The 17,795-nt window shown below is 31.7% G+C and overlaps 1 protein-coding gene and 1 long non-coding RNA gene across 3 annotated transcripts in view; both read right to left on the bottom strand.

Annotated features, from left to right (window-relative positions):
- The window catches only part of LOC8286242 (nuclear-pore anchor), a 50,492-nt gene that overhangs the window by 25,015 nt on the left and 7,682 nt on the right, over positions 1-17,795 (bottom strand). The window contains exons 7-25 of one of the 2 annotated variants that reach the window (XM_015718955.3): positions 17,294-17,383; positions 17,115-17,192; positions 16,570-16,679; positions 15,516-15,636; positions 15,319-15,411; positions 14,830-14,878; positions 11,823-11,926; positions 11,670-11,738; positions 10,827-10,970; positions 10,552-10,656; positions 10,316-10,429; positions 10,078-10,156; positions 8,611-8,660; positions 8,448-8,521; positions 7,603-7,705; positions 782-916; positions 600-698; positions 485-526; positions 350-403 (exon numbers count right to left, since the gene is read on the bottom strand). In XM_015718955.3, coding sequence (XP_015574441.1) covers positions 350-403; positions 485-526; positions 600-698; positions 782-916; positions 7,603-7,705; positions 8,448-8,521; positions 8,611-8,660; positions 10,078-10,156; positions 10,316-10,429; positions 10,552-10,656; positions 10,827-10,970; positions 11,670-11,738; positions 11,823-11,926; positions 14,830-14,878; positions 15,319-15,411; positions 15,516-15,636; positions 16,570-16,679; positions 17,115-17,192; positions 17,294-17,383 — 1,713 coding nt within the window. The remainder of the gene's footprint in view (positions 1-349; positions 404-484; positions 527-599; positions 699-781; positions 917-7,602; positions 7,706-8,447; positions 8,522-8,610; positions 8,661-10,077; positions 10,157-10,315; positions 10,430-10,551; positions 10,657-10,826; positions 10,971-11,669; positions 11,739-11,822; positions 11,927-14,829; positions 14,879-15,318; positions 15,412-15,515; positions 15,637-16,569; positions 16,680-17,114; positions 17,193-17,293; positions 17,384-17,795) is intronic. The other variant, XM_048372765.1, reaches the window with a different exon arrangement.
- LOC125369759 lies at positions 12,049-14,821 on the bottom strand. The gene is made up of 2 exons (XR_007215463.1): positions 12,652-14,821; positions 12,049-12,448 (listed from the first exon to the last, which is right to left on the bottom strand). It is a non-coding gene; the product is annotated as an uncharacterized LOC125369759 (long non-coding RNA).

Genomic DNA, 17,795 nt, shown 5'->3' with positions numbered 1-17,795 from the left:
AGTATTATATAAAGTATGAAATTTGCTTTTGAATGAAAAGCCTTCACTTCATTAAATCTAAGTTCTCACTGTCTGCTATTGATAAGATAATGGTGCTTACAAAGTGTTTGGAATTTGATGACTAAAACAATCAGGTAACATGGCTGAGGTCCTATATTCACGCTACAAGAGATTCCATTTCAAAGTGCAACTTTTTGAACAGTAGAATAGCAACTTGAATAGACAGCTCAAGCAGTGAAATAAGCAGCACTAGAAAGCTTTTTTACCATAAGTGAGGAAAGCGAAATACACCTCACTACTAATTAGGCGAAAGAGAGAAAACATAGGGCCGTAGAAAATTAGAACACACCTCAATTCGCTTTATGTAATCTTCTTGTTTACTCCTCTCTGCAGCCCTTGCTTCCTACATTACCCAAATGAGATATCAAATGAGAAATTATTATAAGAAACATAAAAATAATCCTGACATAAAATCAGATCATACCTCACGAACCTCCTCAGCACTACAAATTGTGTCCAAGCTAGCCTGCATACGGAGGGAAAGGTTAGAATATTTACAACGTTAATTACAAAAGCAAGCTGTGTATTACTCCCCAAACCTGCAGGCGATAGACTCGCTCTGACAAACTGCGAACTTCATCACAAGCCCTTTTCTCAGCACTTGAAACCATTTGCTTTTCATGCTTGAGAACAGATACCTGTTGAGAAACACATTGTAGAGTTCATAGCTTTAAAACAACACCAAAATGACGTCTTCATGTTATGTTGATCTAACTTTTACCTCCATATTTAACTTCCGAGAATGCTCCTCAGCTGCATGCAATGCTTCTGAACTTTCTCGTACTTTTCTTTGGTATTCAACTATTAACTGTGTGAACTCCACATTCCTTGATCTAAGGCTGTTCATTTCATTTTGCTGTCATGTATCATAGGCAACAAGAGAATTTAGTAAGTACTTGCATGTATCTAGGTCCTCTTCCACGGCAGTACATAAGACCTTGGGCAATCTCATTTCTACAATTTGTGGTGACAAGTTGTATTGGAATTTTTCCTTTGCCAAAGCAAGGAGTTTGCTTATGATAAAGCTGTCAGTGCAAAAGGAAAGTCTGCATTTTAGGTTGTTTACATGAAAGTTCCAAGCATGATACAGGATTGAATGTTGCAGCAGAGGATATGGCATAATAGGTTAGAGCTGTGGCAGAAAGGGTAAAGATGAAATTGCAGCAAGCAAAATGCAAAGTACAGAAAATGTTGTTGATTAGCATGTTTGTTTTTGACACTAATAATTATATTAATTATTATAAAAATAATGATTTTTAATTTGTTATAATAGTATGCAATAAATATATAAAAATAATGCAAATATAAATAATAAAGAATTATTTCACTTGTTTGACAATATACAATTAATTTTACTTGATCCCCATGAAAACAAAAAGATCATTCCCTTAAAGGAAGGAGAGAATGGGTGGGTGATCCTCATTGATGGAGAGATCTCATTCCGAATCAAGAGTTATGAAACACGCCCCTGAATACGGGTATGAGACACGGCATTTTCTACAATAACGAGATACACAGATAGAAAATCATCATTATTATCATTATTACTATTATAATGCAAATTTATATAAGTAACATTCATAAAAGTTAAACTACAGGTCTAAAACATTTTCAATGTCTTCGTCATCACCCACTTTATCTACAAAAAACAATATTTGAGAAAAAAAGGCTAGTTGTAGAAAAGAGGTGGAGAGAAAGTGAGGAACAGATCGAAGAGATAGAGAGGTAGAGAAGAGGATTTCTATTTGTTGAAATAAGCGTGAGAAGTATAGGGATAAGTGTGGCTAGGGGGGGTATTCTTAAAAGACTTTTGGTTTATAACTTTATAATTTAATGCTTCAATTTTTAAGTTATTTTAAAAGGTATCCAACATTTTTTCAAATTTGCCCCAAAGTTTATTTCTTCCCGTCCCTGGTGTGTCCCCACCTAAGAAAAAAAAAAAGAAAAAGTAAAGGACATGTTTTATAGTGTGTGCGATACGTGTCTCCGAGATGTCCCCGACATATCCGTGTCCCCAACATGTCCGACAATAAGAGTACTGGTGCTTCATAGTTCCAAAGTAATTTTTTACCAACCAAACACTAACAATGGGAATCAATCGTTCTCATTCGCTATGTTTTCACCAACCAAATGAACCCATAGAAGTAGTTGCATATTGCACCCAAAAGGCCCTTTAAGATTACACCTAGGATGAAGAACCGAGTCATGCAATTTAAAATAGCATATTTCCTGAATTTATATTAATGGGACTCCAAATTAGAAGCAATACAATCTTAAGTGTTTATAGAATCAAAGTAATACACTGCTAGGATTAGAATCCTAAACTAGAAAAATTCTAAACTGATAGTAACTAGGAAAAATAGATTAAACCAATACTTGATAAAATACCTTGCAAGGAATTAGGAAATACTACTAACTGATAGTAAAATAACTTGTAATACTTCTAATGAGAATTTAATTCCTAAATAATAATAAATTCAAATAAGAGTGTAGGAGAAATTCCTAAATTCTATAATTCAAACTCAATGCATCAGATACTTAATTACGACATATGTTCTTTATAAACATCTACTTAGTTTAAGACTTATTTAGAGCAAGCCCTGGAATTTCTTTCTTGTTCCTTCATATTTAAGTATTCCCAATTAATTTAATGTGATATGTGCAGCTGCAGGTTTGCAGTTTCCCTATAAATAGGTGGTGTTAAGAAGATGTTTCATTTAAGTTTTTCTTGTCCGCATCATTCTCCCCTGATAGAGAAAATGCGACCGCGAGTTTTGAAATGCCTAAGAAGCAAAACAATACTGCGTTGGAGTTGAATTCGAGCTTCTTAACTATTGGTAGCAAAAGAAATACTTGAATCTTCCTATAGACTCATCCATGAACTCGTTAGGAATAATGAAGCCCACCCCTTGAACATTAGCAATAGGTAACATAAATTCACCTTCTTGAGCGTATTTCGTAACTTGAACAGCAAATTTGACTTCCTATTTCTCTTCTATACATTAATAACTGCAACTGTTGTTCCACCACTATTGCTTATTGAGGAAGTGCCTCTAGTTGTTTAAACTTGCTATCTTAAATTCCGGCATGTGAATCCGGTTTTGGAACTTCTAGTTGCATGTTTTGAAGTTTTTCCTCATCAAATCCCAAACGTGCAAAACTTTTTAGTTGTTGCTTCTGCACTTCTGGCTTTTCTATTATTAGCTTGGTTGCATCTTCAACAATAGTAGGCATAGTTTGAAGATTAGATCTTAGGTTTGATTTTGCTACAATTGGTAGGCTTTGATCAACTTTCGGACATTGTTCTCCAACGATCTTAAATGAAACTTGTAGACTTAGGGCTGGTTTTTGTAGAGAAACTTGACAACTAATGATTTTGGAAGTTTGATTACTAGGGTTTGACGGGAACCTTCTGAATAACTCATCCATCATTGTATTCAAATGATAAAAGCTTCAACTGACGAAAAGGAACTATTCCTGCCAAAAACAAAGGATCTACCTCTCATCCTAGGAGATGAAATGAAGAAGAATGAACGGGAGGCGTCGGAGGAAGGACTGACGAACTACTTACTTTTGTTTGGTTACTGACTTGGGGATCTTCAATTCACGCTCTTGATGAGAAGAATTCAGATCTTCAGATTGTTTCAAGTAATTAGTCATTAGCATACAGCTATATGTTGAATTATGTACCTTTACACCCATTCCAGCTTTCTTTCCATCTCTTGGCGTGTATTAATTTGCAGTTGCCTCCCTATTTGTATATCATATTAAATACTATACCACCATAAATATGTAGATCCTATCAAATTACACTTTGCATATCCGATCCTACATAGTTCCCCATAGTTGTAATCAAAGTAGGATTTGAGAGAATCAATCCAATCACAAAATTTTATAAGATAACCTCCTTCAAACACAAATCATATATTCCCATTGTTGATGAAGATTACAACATCAAACCACAAGGATCTAAACCTCTTAACCAAAATTGATATAGGACAGATTTATATAACCTGTTCTATGTTAATCTTCGCGGAAAATAAAGGGTTTAAAATTGAATTCTAGGTCTGATTTGACAAGGATTTAGATCTGAAACAGAGGATTAGGAAAGAAAACAAGAGAACTTCTAAGAGTCACACCTAGAAGCTCTGAAAAATCACACCCAAGAAGAGATCCCTTTGGAATCACACCTAGAAAAAAATTGAATCGCGCAATCCAAAAACAATATTACTGTAATTTTTATTAAACTGAAATCTGAAAAATTAACTTTTACAAGCCTAGGTATATAGACTAAACTGATCCTAACATTATTAGGATTAGTAATCCTAAACTAGAAATATTACAAACTAAATTATGATATTAATATTCCTTTTAATAACAAAATTCCTTGGAATTATTGTTTCTTTTTCTTTATTTTATATAAATTTAATCTCTAATCTAAAATAACATATTTTAATAAATTAAATTATATCTAATTAGTAAATAATTTAGTTAACTCATTTTTTTTTAAGAAACTAAACTAATACCTAAAAGGCTATCAATATGTATATTTTGATAAATTTGTCTATCTCCTCCCCTTCTCACTTTTATATCTTATTAATCATTAATTTTTTATGAATTATACATTAATTATAATCATTTGACTTGAAAATTATACTTTCTGTTTTTGTTTTTAAGGTAAAGTTCAAAAAACTACAATGTGGTTTGACGCTTTTTCACTTGAGGGAGGGAGATGTTTTATGCATCAAAGGAATACCACGTGTTTTATTTTCTTAACATTTTTTAGGTACACATCTATGTTGTTATTATTTTTTACATAGTTTTGCATGTATTGAATATGAGTTATTACTAAATTATAATTTTATGAGTAATGTGGCATCTAATAATGCATCAAAAAATTCATAAACATATTAAAATTTTATTTAAATAATTACTTCTTAAATTTGATTAAAATTAAAAAATATATTTTTTAATAATTTTTTATAATCACAAAATATCTAATTGAATGCTAAATTAATTAAAAATACTTATTTTACTAAATATTTATATTTCTATTAATATTTACAATCTAAAAAAAGAGAAAAACTTTGATTGTACCAAAAAATGCTAGAAAAAGAAAACACATGTTACTCCTTTGATACGAAAAATACATTTGTACCTCAAGTGCAAAAGTAACAAACTACAGAGTTGTTTTTTGAACTTTACCCTTATTTTTATAGCTATAATATAAATTTTTTCTTAGCTTTGTAATTGTCGTCATTTAAAATGAAATAACACTTTTTCTTGCATTTATCAATAAATCTCTCTTTTATTTTTTTAAATATTAAATTAAAAATAAGTTTATTAATTTTTTTACTAAAATCATGCCAACAAAAAATTTAAAAGTTATTAAAAAAGTAAAAATTTTAATTGTTTAAACATTATCACAAATATTAATTTCATGATACAAATTTTTTTTCTATAATTCATGCCTCATATTTTTTAAGAAACTAAACTAGCTAAAACCTAGAAGGCTATAAATATTTATATTTTGACAAATTTGTCTATCTCCTCTTCTCACTTTTATATACCTCAATCATTAATTTTTTAATCTAAATGTAGTATACATTAATAATATTCAGTTGACATGATAATTACACTTGTTGTTTTGTTTTTATAGCTATAATTTAATTTTTTTCCTTGGTTTTGTAATCATTATGTCATCATTGAAAAATGAAATAAAACTTTTTCTTGCTTTTATCAATGAAGCTCTCTCATCTATTTTTTAGAATTAACTAGAAGATTATTATTTATTTTTTCATTTTTTTACTGAAATCATGCCAACATAAAACTTAGAATTTATTACAAAAGTGAAAAAACTTTTAACTGTTCAAATATTATCATAAATATTAATTTTATGATATATATTTTTTTCATGTAACTCGTGCAAATAAGGTTATATTTACTCATTTTAATTATTTATATACTTCATATATGTTTCCCAAAGAAAAAGAAGGTTTAAAAAAAATAGATTAACCACAGCATGCATAAGATGTAACTAATACTCACACGTGCAAAGTCTAGCTCTAGCATATAGTAAATCAAAGCATCAATTATTTTATTTCATTTACAAATAAAAGGACAAAAACTCATTATATACAGCTAAAAGAATATATATACAAATATAATAAATAAATAACTCTAACTGATTTTAGATTTTTTTATATATCATATTAATTATTAATAGAAGTATAATAGAGTTAGAACCTAAGAGTTCTTTAATCCTACTACTACTATTTTTAATTAATAATTAACTAATTAATAATTCAATTAATAAAAGACTATATTAAGCTGTTTTAATAGGACAAAATATAAGGACGTCATAGTAAATTTGCTCTAGCATATAGTAAATCAAAGCATCAATTATTTTATTTTCATTTACAAATAAAAGGACAAAAACTCCTTATATACAGCTAAAAGAAAATATATACAAATAAAATAAATAAATAACTCTAACTGGGTTACTTTTTAAATAATTATTGGATTATTAAGGAAAAATTTATTTGATGTTTTTTTTTTATAATTAATAGTTCGATCAAATCAATTTCATGATTTATTTTTTATATCTAATATCTCAAAGTATTTAGATTTTCTTTTATATTTCTAATTAATTGTAAATAAAAGTATAATAGAGTCAGAATTTAGCTAAGAGTTTTTTAATCTCACTACTCTTTATTAATAATTAACTAGTTAGTAACTCAATTAATAAAAGACTATATTGACCAATTTTAATAGAATAATATATAAGAGCATACATAAGTTGTCGCTAATACTCACACAGGGAAAGTCTGGCTCTAACGTATAGTATATCAAAGCATCAATCTCTTTATTTTTACATATAAATAAAAGGACAAAAGCTCATTATATACAGCCAAGGGAAAATAAAAACAAATAAAATAAATAACTCTAACTGAATTACTTTGAAAATAATCACTGGATTATTAAGGGAAGATTTATTTCGTTTTTTTTTTTTTTGTTAATTAATAGTTTGATCAAATCAATTTCATAATTTATTTTTATATCTAATTCTCAGAGTACTGATTTTAGATTTTTTTATATATCTTATTAATTATTAATAGAAGTATAGTAGAGTTAGAACCTTAGCTAAGAATTTTTTAGTCCTACTGCTACTATTTTTAATTAATAATTAACTAATTAATAATTCAATTAATAAAAGACTATATTAAGCTGTTTTAATAGGACAGAATATAAGGACGTCTTAGTAAATTTGCACACCTCCCCGCCACCCTCCCCCCTCTCTTCTCTTCTCTTTGCACTTTTATATATTGTTATGATATGATATGACATGATACAATATGATGTTATGATTATTCAAGTGCTAAACCTGTATTACATTACTTGGGCATTATGCATTGTGTCTCCCACACATGCATATGACATTTCAAATTACTCTGAAATCTAATAAACATCGGCGTCGAGTCCAAAAAAATATATAAAATGGATGACAGAGATAAGAAGAAGGAATTGAAGATATAAACTAACCTGCTGCTCACTATTTTTCATACAATTTTCAAGTCTCTCCCTTGTGTATTTTGCATCCAGAGCCAACTTGTCGCATTCTGATCGTAGTGATACAATCTCTCTCCTAAGCACATAAAATAGGAGCAGCAGATATAAATGAGAATAACAGGCAATGGGGAAAAGAGAAAGTGAACATTGCTAAAAATAGGCATACGCTAGGAATGACCCATCTTAAATTCTGTCAAGAAAAAGTTAGTCAACTCAGAAAATTCAGAAACAAACTTAGTTGTGTACCATTAAGTAGTTATGGTACTTTGAGGGAGAAAGAACATTCAATTGTTTTGAAAGGAAAACAAGCAGTATATATTATATAGGAACCCATATGGTATAAAAGATTGAATGGAAGAGTAAACGATGGAATCACATATACAGCTCTAATCAACCAAATTTGTGATCCCAATTCTCCATTTATCATGATGCACAGTGGCGAACACATAATAGAATAAAACTCTTGAAATATGTATGGGTAGTTCAGTTGATCATCAAAATACAAGAAAATTGCACAAAAAATCAAAAAGTAAATATTTAAATGCATAGAAAAACCCAAAACTTGCAGTTGAGACTTAGCAACAGACTCAACTACAACAAAATTATGAAGTGGTGGATAGGTATAAAGAATATCAAACAACAGAAGCAATTAACAACTATTATGAATGGCCATAGCAAATTTCTGCAGAGGATAATAGGCATTTAAAGAATGCAAAACTTGTACAAAGAAAGTAAACACTGCCGATCAAATTTCATCTTGTTTGCCATAAAACAAAAAAGAAAGAAGAAAGAAACAGAAGATAGCACAAGGTCATCACCTAGATTTTGTCAATTCCTCTTCAAGAGATCTCATTCGTTCAGCAGCCTTTTCTTGGGCAGCCTTATCAGAATCCTATACAAAATGACATCGAATGAAGTTTGTAAGAGCAAAAATCACAATAACAAATATCCATCCAAAAAATTCTCCAGTCCAATTCCTACCTTAGAGGCTTCAAGCAGAAGCAAGAGGTCTTTCCTTCCTTTGTCTGCAACTAAAAAAATTGTAATGCAGAAAAAATAGGTTAAAAGTTCTAAACATACATGTATGACCAGCAGATGTAGCCCAATTTTTTTGTTTCCATTTCTTAACCATATCACAGTAATAGTTATTAAAGCCTCCAAGGGGACCTGAGGACTCAGGACACAACTTATTGAGGCGAGAAGCAGAAAAAAGTAATGTTTACTACCAAGCATTCATGATGCTGACAAAAAATTATACGAGACTAGTCATGTCAATAACATAAATATATATATATGGAAAAGAAAAAGGAGCAAAGAGGACTGAAAGGCGTAGAAACTCTCCACGTCAAATGACGAAAAGATCCTAGGCCATTACATTTTCAAATTTGATGTTTTAAGAAGCAGAGTGAAAAACAGAAAAAGAGAAAAGTATTAAAAGAAAAAAGAAAAGGATAATTTTTGTAAGTTTAGATACATGTCCATGTTAACAGATCTCTTGATGTAATAATAACGCAATGGATTTAGGAAACAAATTGAAGGATAAGAGTTTTCAAAGCATGTCATGCATCGATTGAAACTTTAATAAAAACCATTACATTTAAATTGGGTGCGTCTTTCTTGATCACAGCTCTAAAAGAATAAAATTCTAAAGCATAATCATGAAGACTACACAACAGCATTGGATATCTGGACTGAGTCATCTGATGATAACACTGTAAGAGCAGAACCTAATGATCCATTAGAATCCAGAATACTGAAGGCGAATGTAGTGGATCTAGAAAAAGAAAGATAATTCATTTCCCACAAATATAATGACCTGAATAACAGAAATTCTACAGATCATTGCTATTCGACCTTTTTATATGGCTAACTGTTGCTTATTCAACATTTCCTTTTAGTTCATACATGTACACAAATATATCACTATCTCTGAGACTGCATTATATTTAGCATTTTTAACTAGGAGTTCAACTTAAAACCAGTCAATCTAATGGTGAGCTACAGAAAATCTGAAATCATCATGCAAAATACTCCAGCTCAACATGACTACAGCTCAAATTTCAGTAGCTTGAGTAATTAGTCGAGCTAAGTTCTATATTGAGCCTAATCAAGTATTTCATTTTCAAAATGTTTTAACTATGTTTTACATTATATATGATTATCCCAAACAAATAATATTAAAATGCCAATTTGACCTGAACTCATGCATATTCAAGCTTCAATCTTTACTAGAATCTTTGATAATAATCCAGCTTAAGTATCTAAATTACTATACTATGCCAAGTTTGAAAAAAAAAATAAACTGTGAATAAGCCAACTTTAAAGGGTACCAACTGTGCAAAATCTACTTGGCTCAGTTACAAACATACTTTTTATAAATGCTGCCCACATGCCAATTCCAATAAAGGATATAAGCACGCAGACTATCTGTAAGATAAGATGGACAACCTGAAGGTGCGTCTGGAGAATGTGAATAAGATGAATGAAGTTTGTGCTCTTCTTCATACAACCTTTTGTACATAGCAACCTGTTCACAAGAAAAATTAACAAATGATAAAATGTAAATCACATATAGCATGAAGATCAACCAACATTCCTCTTCATGTGACCCAAGCATATACATGGGCAGAAAAATGGGAGGAAAAAGAAAAAGAAAAAAAGAAAAATTCAGCATCAAAAGACTTACAGAAGTATGAAGTGATTCTATCATATGTCTCTGCTCTTCAGCCCGTTCTAATACAGCAGCCACTTTGCGAGCAGCTTCATCCATATGTTTCTTGAGCTCCATTTCAAGTTTTTCCTACAATTTCATTACATCACAGCTGGCTATCAAGATAAATCTTCTAATATAAAAGTTGCAAAGCCACTCATCAAGAAAGTCCACAGTAGATGGATACAGCTAATGTACTTATCTACAAATACCTTGAACTCCATCTCTTTATTTTCAACCTGATCAGAGAGATTGCGCAAAAGGCTTCTGAGCTGAACATTTTGCTCAACTAATCCATTTATCTCCTTGAAGGTCAACTGTAACATTGTTTCAACCAAATTGCAAATGAATAATTTGTAGGATAATTTATGTGCACAGCCAATCCTCCCCACTTAGAAAATGAAAAAGATAAAAAGCTAAGCACAGAAAACAAACAAATAGGTAAAATTTCAATGTTGAAGCTTAAAATTTGAGAACATGAACTTACAAGGCGTTCTGAAATTACTTTTTCAGCATCAGACTGCACATCCATCTCAACAGCAACAATTGCTGTGCAATCATCAGCATCATCATGCGCAGTAGACCCGCACCGAAGTTGTATATCACGACACTCCTTGAGAAGAACTGTGACCTGCAAAATCATAGTCAGCATTAAAAGAATGGTACTGGCAGGCAAAATAAAGAATGAACTATAACGATAGTCTATCGAAAGGAAATATGTACACATGCCTTGACAGACAGCCAACATCTAAGGTGGTTGTAGAGCTTGTAGAATAATAAATGCACACGCTGGCATATATGTACTCACATGCATTACTTTGTTACATTCTATTTTAGCTTAGAAGGTAGATATAAAAAATTTAAGAAAGAGAGATCTTTTAAAAAAAAAAAAAAAAAAAAAAAGAAGAAGATGAGCAGTTAATAATTTCTTTTTTTTTTTTTGAATCGACAAGGACATAATCGTAAGAAAAAAGTAATGGGGCTTTTAGAGAAATCAAAGCAATTTAGCAGGAACGCTTAATAGCAACAAGAAAAAAACTATACTTAAAATTAGTGTCATAAATAAGGGCACGTATATTTCATGTAATACTTCAAATCGATAATTTTGGTGATTTCTTTTTCTTTTCCTAGTCACAATAATTTTCCCAAGTCAACACATCAATGTTATATAAAATTAGTCTCATGCTGGTGTCCTCAAGGGGCGGTAGGGGGTGGGCTGAAGGATAATGAAAACCAAAAATCATATCAAGGAAATTGGAAGTGATTAAGCAAGATAAGCCACTAAAATTGAATAAACAAAATGAAAGAAAGATGCCCCTAATATCCATGCCTGTTTCTGAAGATCCACAATCTCCTTCTGAGCCATAGAGTTCTCACGTTCACTCCTTCTCAAATCCGCCTAGAAACCAAACATGCAAGTTAACATCAGCAAGGAATAACTATAAGACATGAAGATGTATAACCGACTGGAATTGACATAAACCTTTAGTTCTTGGATTGCTTTCTGTAGATTTTCCTGTTCAGATATTGAATGCTGCAACTTTTGGTTGATGACAGAGTGTGATTCTGCCATTCTACTATATTCCGCTATATAGTGAACAAGTTTGTCAGTATAAATACACATCCCACAGAAGAACCACATACATTCAGTACAATAATAGTTTTTCAACATGCAAAATTGCATGCGACTATATGATGTACACAGCAGATACAAAAAGTGGACTAGGTTTATTCATGTAAATGAAAAAGGAGCAAATACAAACATTATATCTTGTTGCTTTTATCATTTCCTCCATTATTGCGGATGAGGAATAATAGACAAACACTACATGGAAAAAGGGAATGAAACAAAAAAAAAACATACACACACACACATATATATATGTGGAGAGAGAGAGAGAGAGAGAGATGATAAGTCCAAAATCTACAGTAGAAGTAACATCTTTAAGATAATTCGCCACCGTAGCGAAACAGGCTTACATCTTTAAGAATGTAAGATCACCTGATCGACTCCATATCTTTTCACTAACCAACGCAAGATAGAATGCTGAACAATTAAAAAAATTGTCCCTCCTAGGCCTCTCCAAAGCAATCCACTGCTATTTGCACCTATATCAATGACTTAGAGAATTAAAACCCTGCAAAAGTCCCAATGATGATCACCACTTGCCAATAGCAAGTTTTAAGCTACACTATCATATCAAAACTCGAGATTTAACCAAGGCATCTGTGAAACTTTATCCCGGCAAAAAAAACAGCAGTCTTCTAAGATGATCACTATCTAAAATGAACCAAAGCCAAAGTTCTTTAACTGTAATTTCAGATTTTTCTGTTAAGGAGGCCCCAAGATTTCTGCCAGCAATGATGCTTTCAAGCTCCTTCTTGGACAGCTTCAATTTGACAGCAACTTCAAAAACAGCAGAATCCCCACTCTACTGCCATCTCACCATCCCTTCACAAGTTCATCAGTTCTCCACCTTCGCCACAACAGAAGTTGTCACCATCCCTTCACAAGTTCACTAGATGTCCATCTTAAGCCACAACACAAGTTATCAAGAGAAGCACCAGTTCTAATGAAGACCATATATACCAAGGAAACAAGAAGATCATTGATGCAGTCCTTTCCACAGCCAACCTTTAAGAATAGTCAAACCTTCATATGGTAGAATTCTCTCGAAACACTAAAAGCACGCAACAATAACCTTCAAATGGAGAAACATACACTAACAATTGAAAACTTGAACAATTATCTCATATAATACTCTCTACCATATTCCTTCACCTGGATTTGCAGAAAAATAACCATATCAATATTCCCACCAAGAACTGTTGGAGGCCTATTTATCTTCGGACAAAGGGTCAATTTGCCTCCAAAACTTATGTCCAATGGTCAAACAGACCCAATTTAAACTTTTTTAGCAAATAGCCTCTTGAAGTTATGTCTAAGGGTCAAATATATCCAATTTAAACTTTTGTACCAAATAGCCCCCTGAACTTGTGTTCAAGAGTCAAATACACACAATTTAATTTTTTTTTAAAAGCAAAATAATATTAGATTTTTATGTTTTAATTGAATTATAAAAATTAAAAATAATATTTATTTCATTCATTTGCTAATACACTATATAATAACGCACTACACAAGAGTGTGTTTGACAAAATTTAAAATTCAAATTTAATTGACCCAAAAATGATGAGTTATGGGGCCATTTATTAAGAAAGTTGAAATTGAACGTATTTAATTCTTAGAAAATTGAATTTTGACATATTTAATCCTTAGAAAATTGAAATTTGACTTATTTAATACTTGTCATTTTGGGTAAATTAAATCCAAAATCTAAAATATTTCAAATACACTCTTGTATAGCACATCACCAGATATTATACCAGTAAATAAATAAAATAAATATTATTTTTAATTTTTATAATTTAATTAAAACCTAAATTTTAAAAAGAATTGAATTGGATATATTTAACCCTTGGACACAAGTTCATGGGACTATTTGCTGAAAAAGTTTAGATTGGTGTATTTGATCCTTGGACTTAAGTTCAGGGGGCTATTTGCTGAAAAAGTTTAAATTGGATAAATTTGACCCTTGGACATAAGTTCAAGGGGCAAATTGACCCTTTGTCCATTTAACTTCTGAATAATTCAATCCATGAAAAGGCCCTTATGTAAGCATCATAAGGTAACCCCCCCTCGAACAACTCTGAAGCAAACATTCAGCATTTCAAAAAACACAGCCTATCTAACCCATTATTCAGCACAATAAATAAGTATGAGATATTCAAATTCCCCTCATGGAGACACCCATCGCCTCAAATACCAAACATCTTGTTGGTCATCTTCTTTCCCTTGTTATTTATTTAACCTTGGAATCCCCCAAGACAAATAGTATGCAAAGGAAGCCCACCTTCTTTGAGACTATCCCGGTACCCGGGCCATCATTAACATAATAAACACAACAGGACCCATGGCATGGTTAAAGAAGTGCCACCCATATTCCTAATTAAACAACTCATGATCCCTTGATTAGCCAAAAACAAATCCTAGCGACCAGAAGCTAAGCAAGGAATTTCAACTACATTATAATGAGAATGCAAAGAAACCCTAGCACAAGGATGACACTACACATATTATTAGAGGCATACAATACAAAATCTAATGAGCGTAAGCTACCAAGTTCAGACAAGAAAGAAGCATGATTCGAAAAATTAATATAAATTTCCAACTAGGAGAACTCTCATAACTGCTTCAGCTTCCGCTGCTTCTATCATGTTAAGGTCCCCTCATTGGATATAGTCATTTCTAAGGAACAATCCAATTTCCATGTTATGTTCTCACACTTTTAAAGATGATGATGCATGGTCAATGTATCTTTCAGACATTCAAAAAGAGAAATGAATTGACAGAGGACCAATTAATATTTACAAAAAAGTATATAAACAAATAAACAAGTGTAGATATTCAAATTTAAAACCACAAGTACCTCTTTCATCCATAATGATGCCAGCTTTCTCCTCTAGTTCATACAAAACCTAAGACAAAGAGATCCAGCGTGTTTTAGATCTCGAAGTCTATACATGCAGGTAATTCTAGTCAATTAGTTAGAACCAACTAAAAGGGACATCAAAGCATGGAGCATATCGTATATAATAATTATAACTTACAAGTCAAAAAACCCATAAAGAATTCAAAACTTATAAAAACTAGAACCAAGTACAATAATAATGAATCATGATGTCCTATGCATGCCTAGTTCAAAGGCTAGTTGTTTTCTGTAGAACCCTTTTTTCTTGAAAATTTTCTAAAGTAACCAAAAGGAAAAATTAGGTATATAAAATTGTGTAAGATTTGCATTCTCCAATTGTAAAATGGATATGCTCACATGAAAACAAGGATTGTGGCAGAACAACATCAATATAGCACAACATTTAAACACAGAACCTAATTACTGCCCAAGGAGTCAAGACAATACCCGCTGCAATATCGCTTCGGACTCCTTCCTACCCAACTGCTCATGGCGAAGAGCATCAACTGCTTCTTGGTATTTTGTGTACATTTTAGCTAGCTAGTAGCCCAAAAAAACATAAAAAAAAAAAAAAGAGGGAAATTATAAAGAGCACCAATAGAAATATGGAAACATTAGCATAAGTACAGTTTTCAATTACTCACACTCCAACCATCACGAAGCAGAGAAGCTGCTAATGCTGTTCCTGAAACACCAACAGGAATCCTAGGCACAAGCAAGTTGTTATCATCGATAATCTCACTAGAATCAAGTGAATCTTTCCATCTGCAATTATAACAACAATAATACACACACTTATCCAAGAGTAACTCCACAGAAAAATCATAACCTAACTGAACAAATAAGTTTCAACATTAATCAAAGCTTCACAATCTTGAACATTGATTAAAAGTTCCACATAACATGAACTAAAATAAACCAAAAAAAGGTTCTACAAGTCTATAATAGCCTGTTAGAGACAAATGTCAAAACATGCCCAGATTTGGTCTAATTCTCTTCTCCGCATGGCAAGCCTATAGCAAAGCGAGAAAAGAACAAGTCCCTCATTTGCTTTGAACCTTCATTTAAAACTTTTTGTGTTCTTCCATTCCCCAACCTTCAGAAATTTACGCAATTTCATGAAACACAGTAGGAAGAGGAGGAAAAGGACAAAAATATCAAAAGTGATCTTTACATAGCCCACTTCTAGAAGAAGAATAAGGAGCATATTGAAATTAATTCATAGAACTCATCAAGTGCAATGACAAAACAATCCACTACAAGTTTGCATCAGAAAGGACAGAATATTCTCAACTTCATTATTTTGAACTATCAGAGAATAACTCACTTCTCTTTTTCCCAAGAACATATAGCATTATTACTATGGAAATTGCAGTCAAGAAGATACAGATGGCACCAGATGCATGAAACTGAAGTATTGTGATCTCAAATAGATTAATAGAAAATGGGCATCCATGAATAATTTTGTTTTTCATGAACCTCTGTGAATAAATCTTCCTCAATAACAATTTCTTGAATCAGCATGCCATTTGCAAATACATGCACCACATTTGCAATAGCAGAATGCTGGGATAGCATATATTCTTTTCTTGCATTTTCACTAGGTATCGGTATCACAAACATATTAGAAGACAACTGACAACCAACAGGAGTAACAGGAAGACAAGTGATATACTCCTCAAAAAATTAATGACAAACCTTTCTATGGTTAAACTGCCAAGTGGAAGAAGATTCAGCTCATTTGCTTTTCTACCGCTTTCAACCTCAGCTTCACAGTTTGCAAGTTTATTTTTCAAATCTGCTGCCTCCTATAACCACCATAAGAACCACATCATAAGCATGAAAACACTAGTCCCAATCCCATACCCCACCAAAGAAAGACCTGCTAAAAAATTTTTGTGGCAAGTAAAGGGAAGAAAAAACCAAGACCATGGATAGATATAAAAGAATAAAATGGTAACTATATAATGCTAACATGTTAAAAATTTTATTCTACTTATTGCTGATAAATTACAGACAACAAGAACTATTTAGATATATCCTTAAGAATTTAAGGAAAAAAAATTTAAAAGAAAAAATGCTAATCACAAAATGTCTGGCTGACAAGAAAAGTAAGCTATGATCAACAGAAAATGTACAGGGACTTTGAATCAACTGCTAGGATTTTATAAGCAAGATAACTTCTAAACCATGGACAGAATACATATCAGATGGAGAAAGCAAGGTAATAATGGCTGAAGTACCTTCTGCAATTGATTTCTTGCACATATTTCCTTATCAAGTCTCTCTTTGTAATCATTTTCAACTTGATTCAAATGAGTCTGCTTGCAACAGCAAAACAGATATCAAACAGAAAAACATACCATATATATTGTGTATAGACGTGACAGAGAGAAGGAAGTGGAAGACAGACAAAACTCACCTCCAGAGCTTTGATTACACCTTCAAGTTCTCCTGCCTTTTTGGACCATTCCTCAGAGCTTTCTTTATATAGTTCAACAAGCTTATTTATCTACATAGTATAAATTTCAAACAAAAGATTTATTGAATTAACATCAATTCAAGTAAAGCAAAAGAAGACATATCAAAGCAATTCTGAAATAGCTTGAGAAAATAGGGTTGAATAAAAAAAAAATAAAGCATGCAGCAAATGGATGCATCAAATCCCTGACAATCTTTAATCAGGGTCAACCGTATGAACTTTCACCAATAAACTCCTGGTCCTAACATACCCTTGTCGTTAGATAAATGCAACAGATGATAACTATGAGAGGCTACACTATCCTATATTTTATTATTTTATATTTTATTCTTTCTCACAAACTTTCTTAAATTTTCCTTTTATCATTTTTGTCATATTTCTTTTTCCTTCAGGTGTTAGGCAGAAAACTTGAGTATAGACCAGAGATGCGCCTTATAAGTGA

Source organism: Ricinus communis, chromosome 4 (genome assembly GCF_019578655.1).
Source record: "Ricinus communis isolate WT05 ecotype wild-type chromosome 4, ASM1957865v1, whole genome shotgun sequence".
Classification (NCBI taxonomy): Eukaryota; Viridiplantae; Streptophyta; class Magnoliopsida; order Malpighiales; family Euphorbiaceae; genus Ricinus; species Ricinus communis.
The sequence above is the reverse complement of the archived record's forward strand: the minus strand, read 5'-3'. Positions and strand labels throughout refer to the sequence as shown.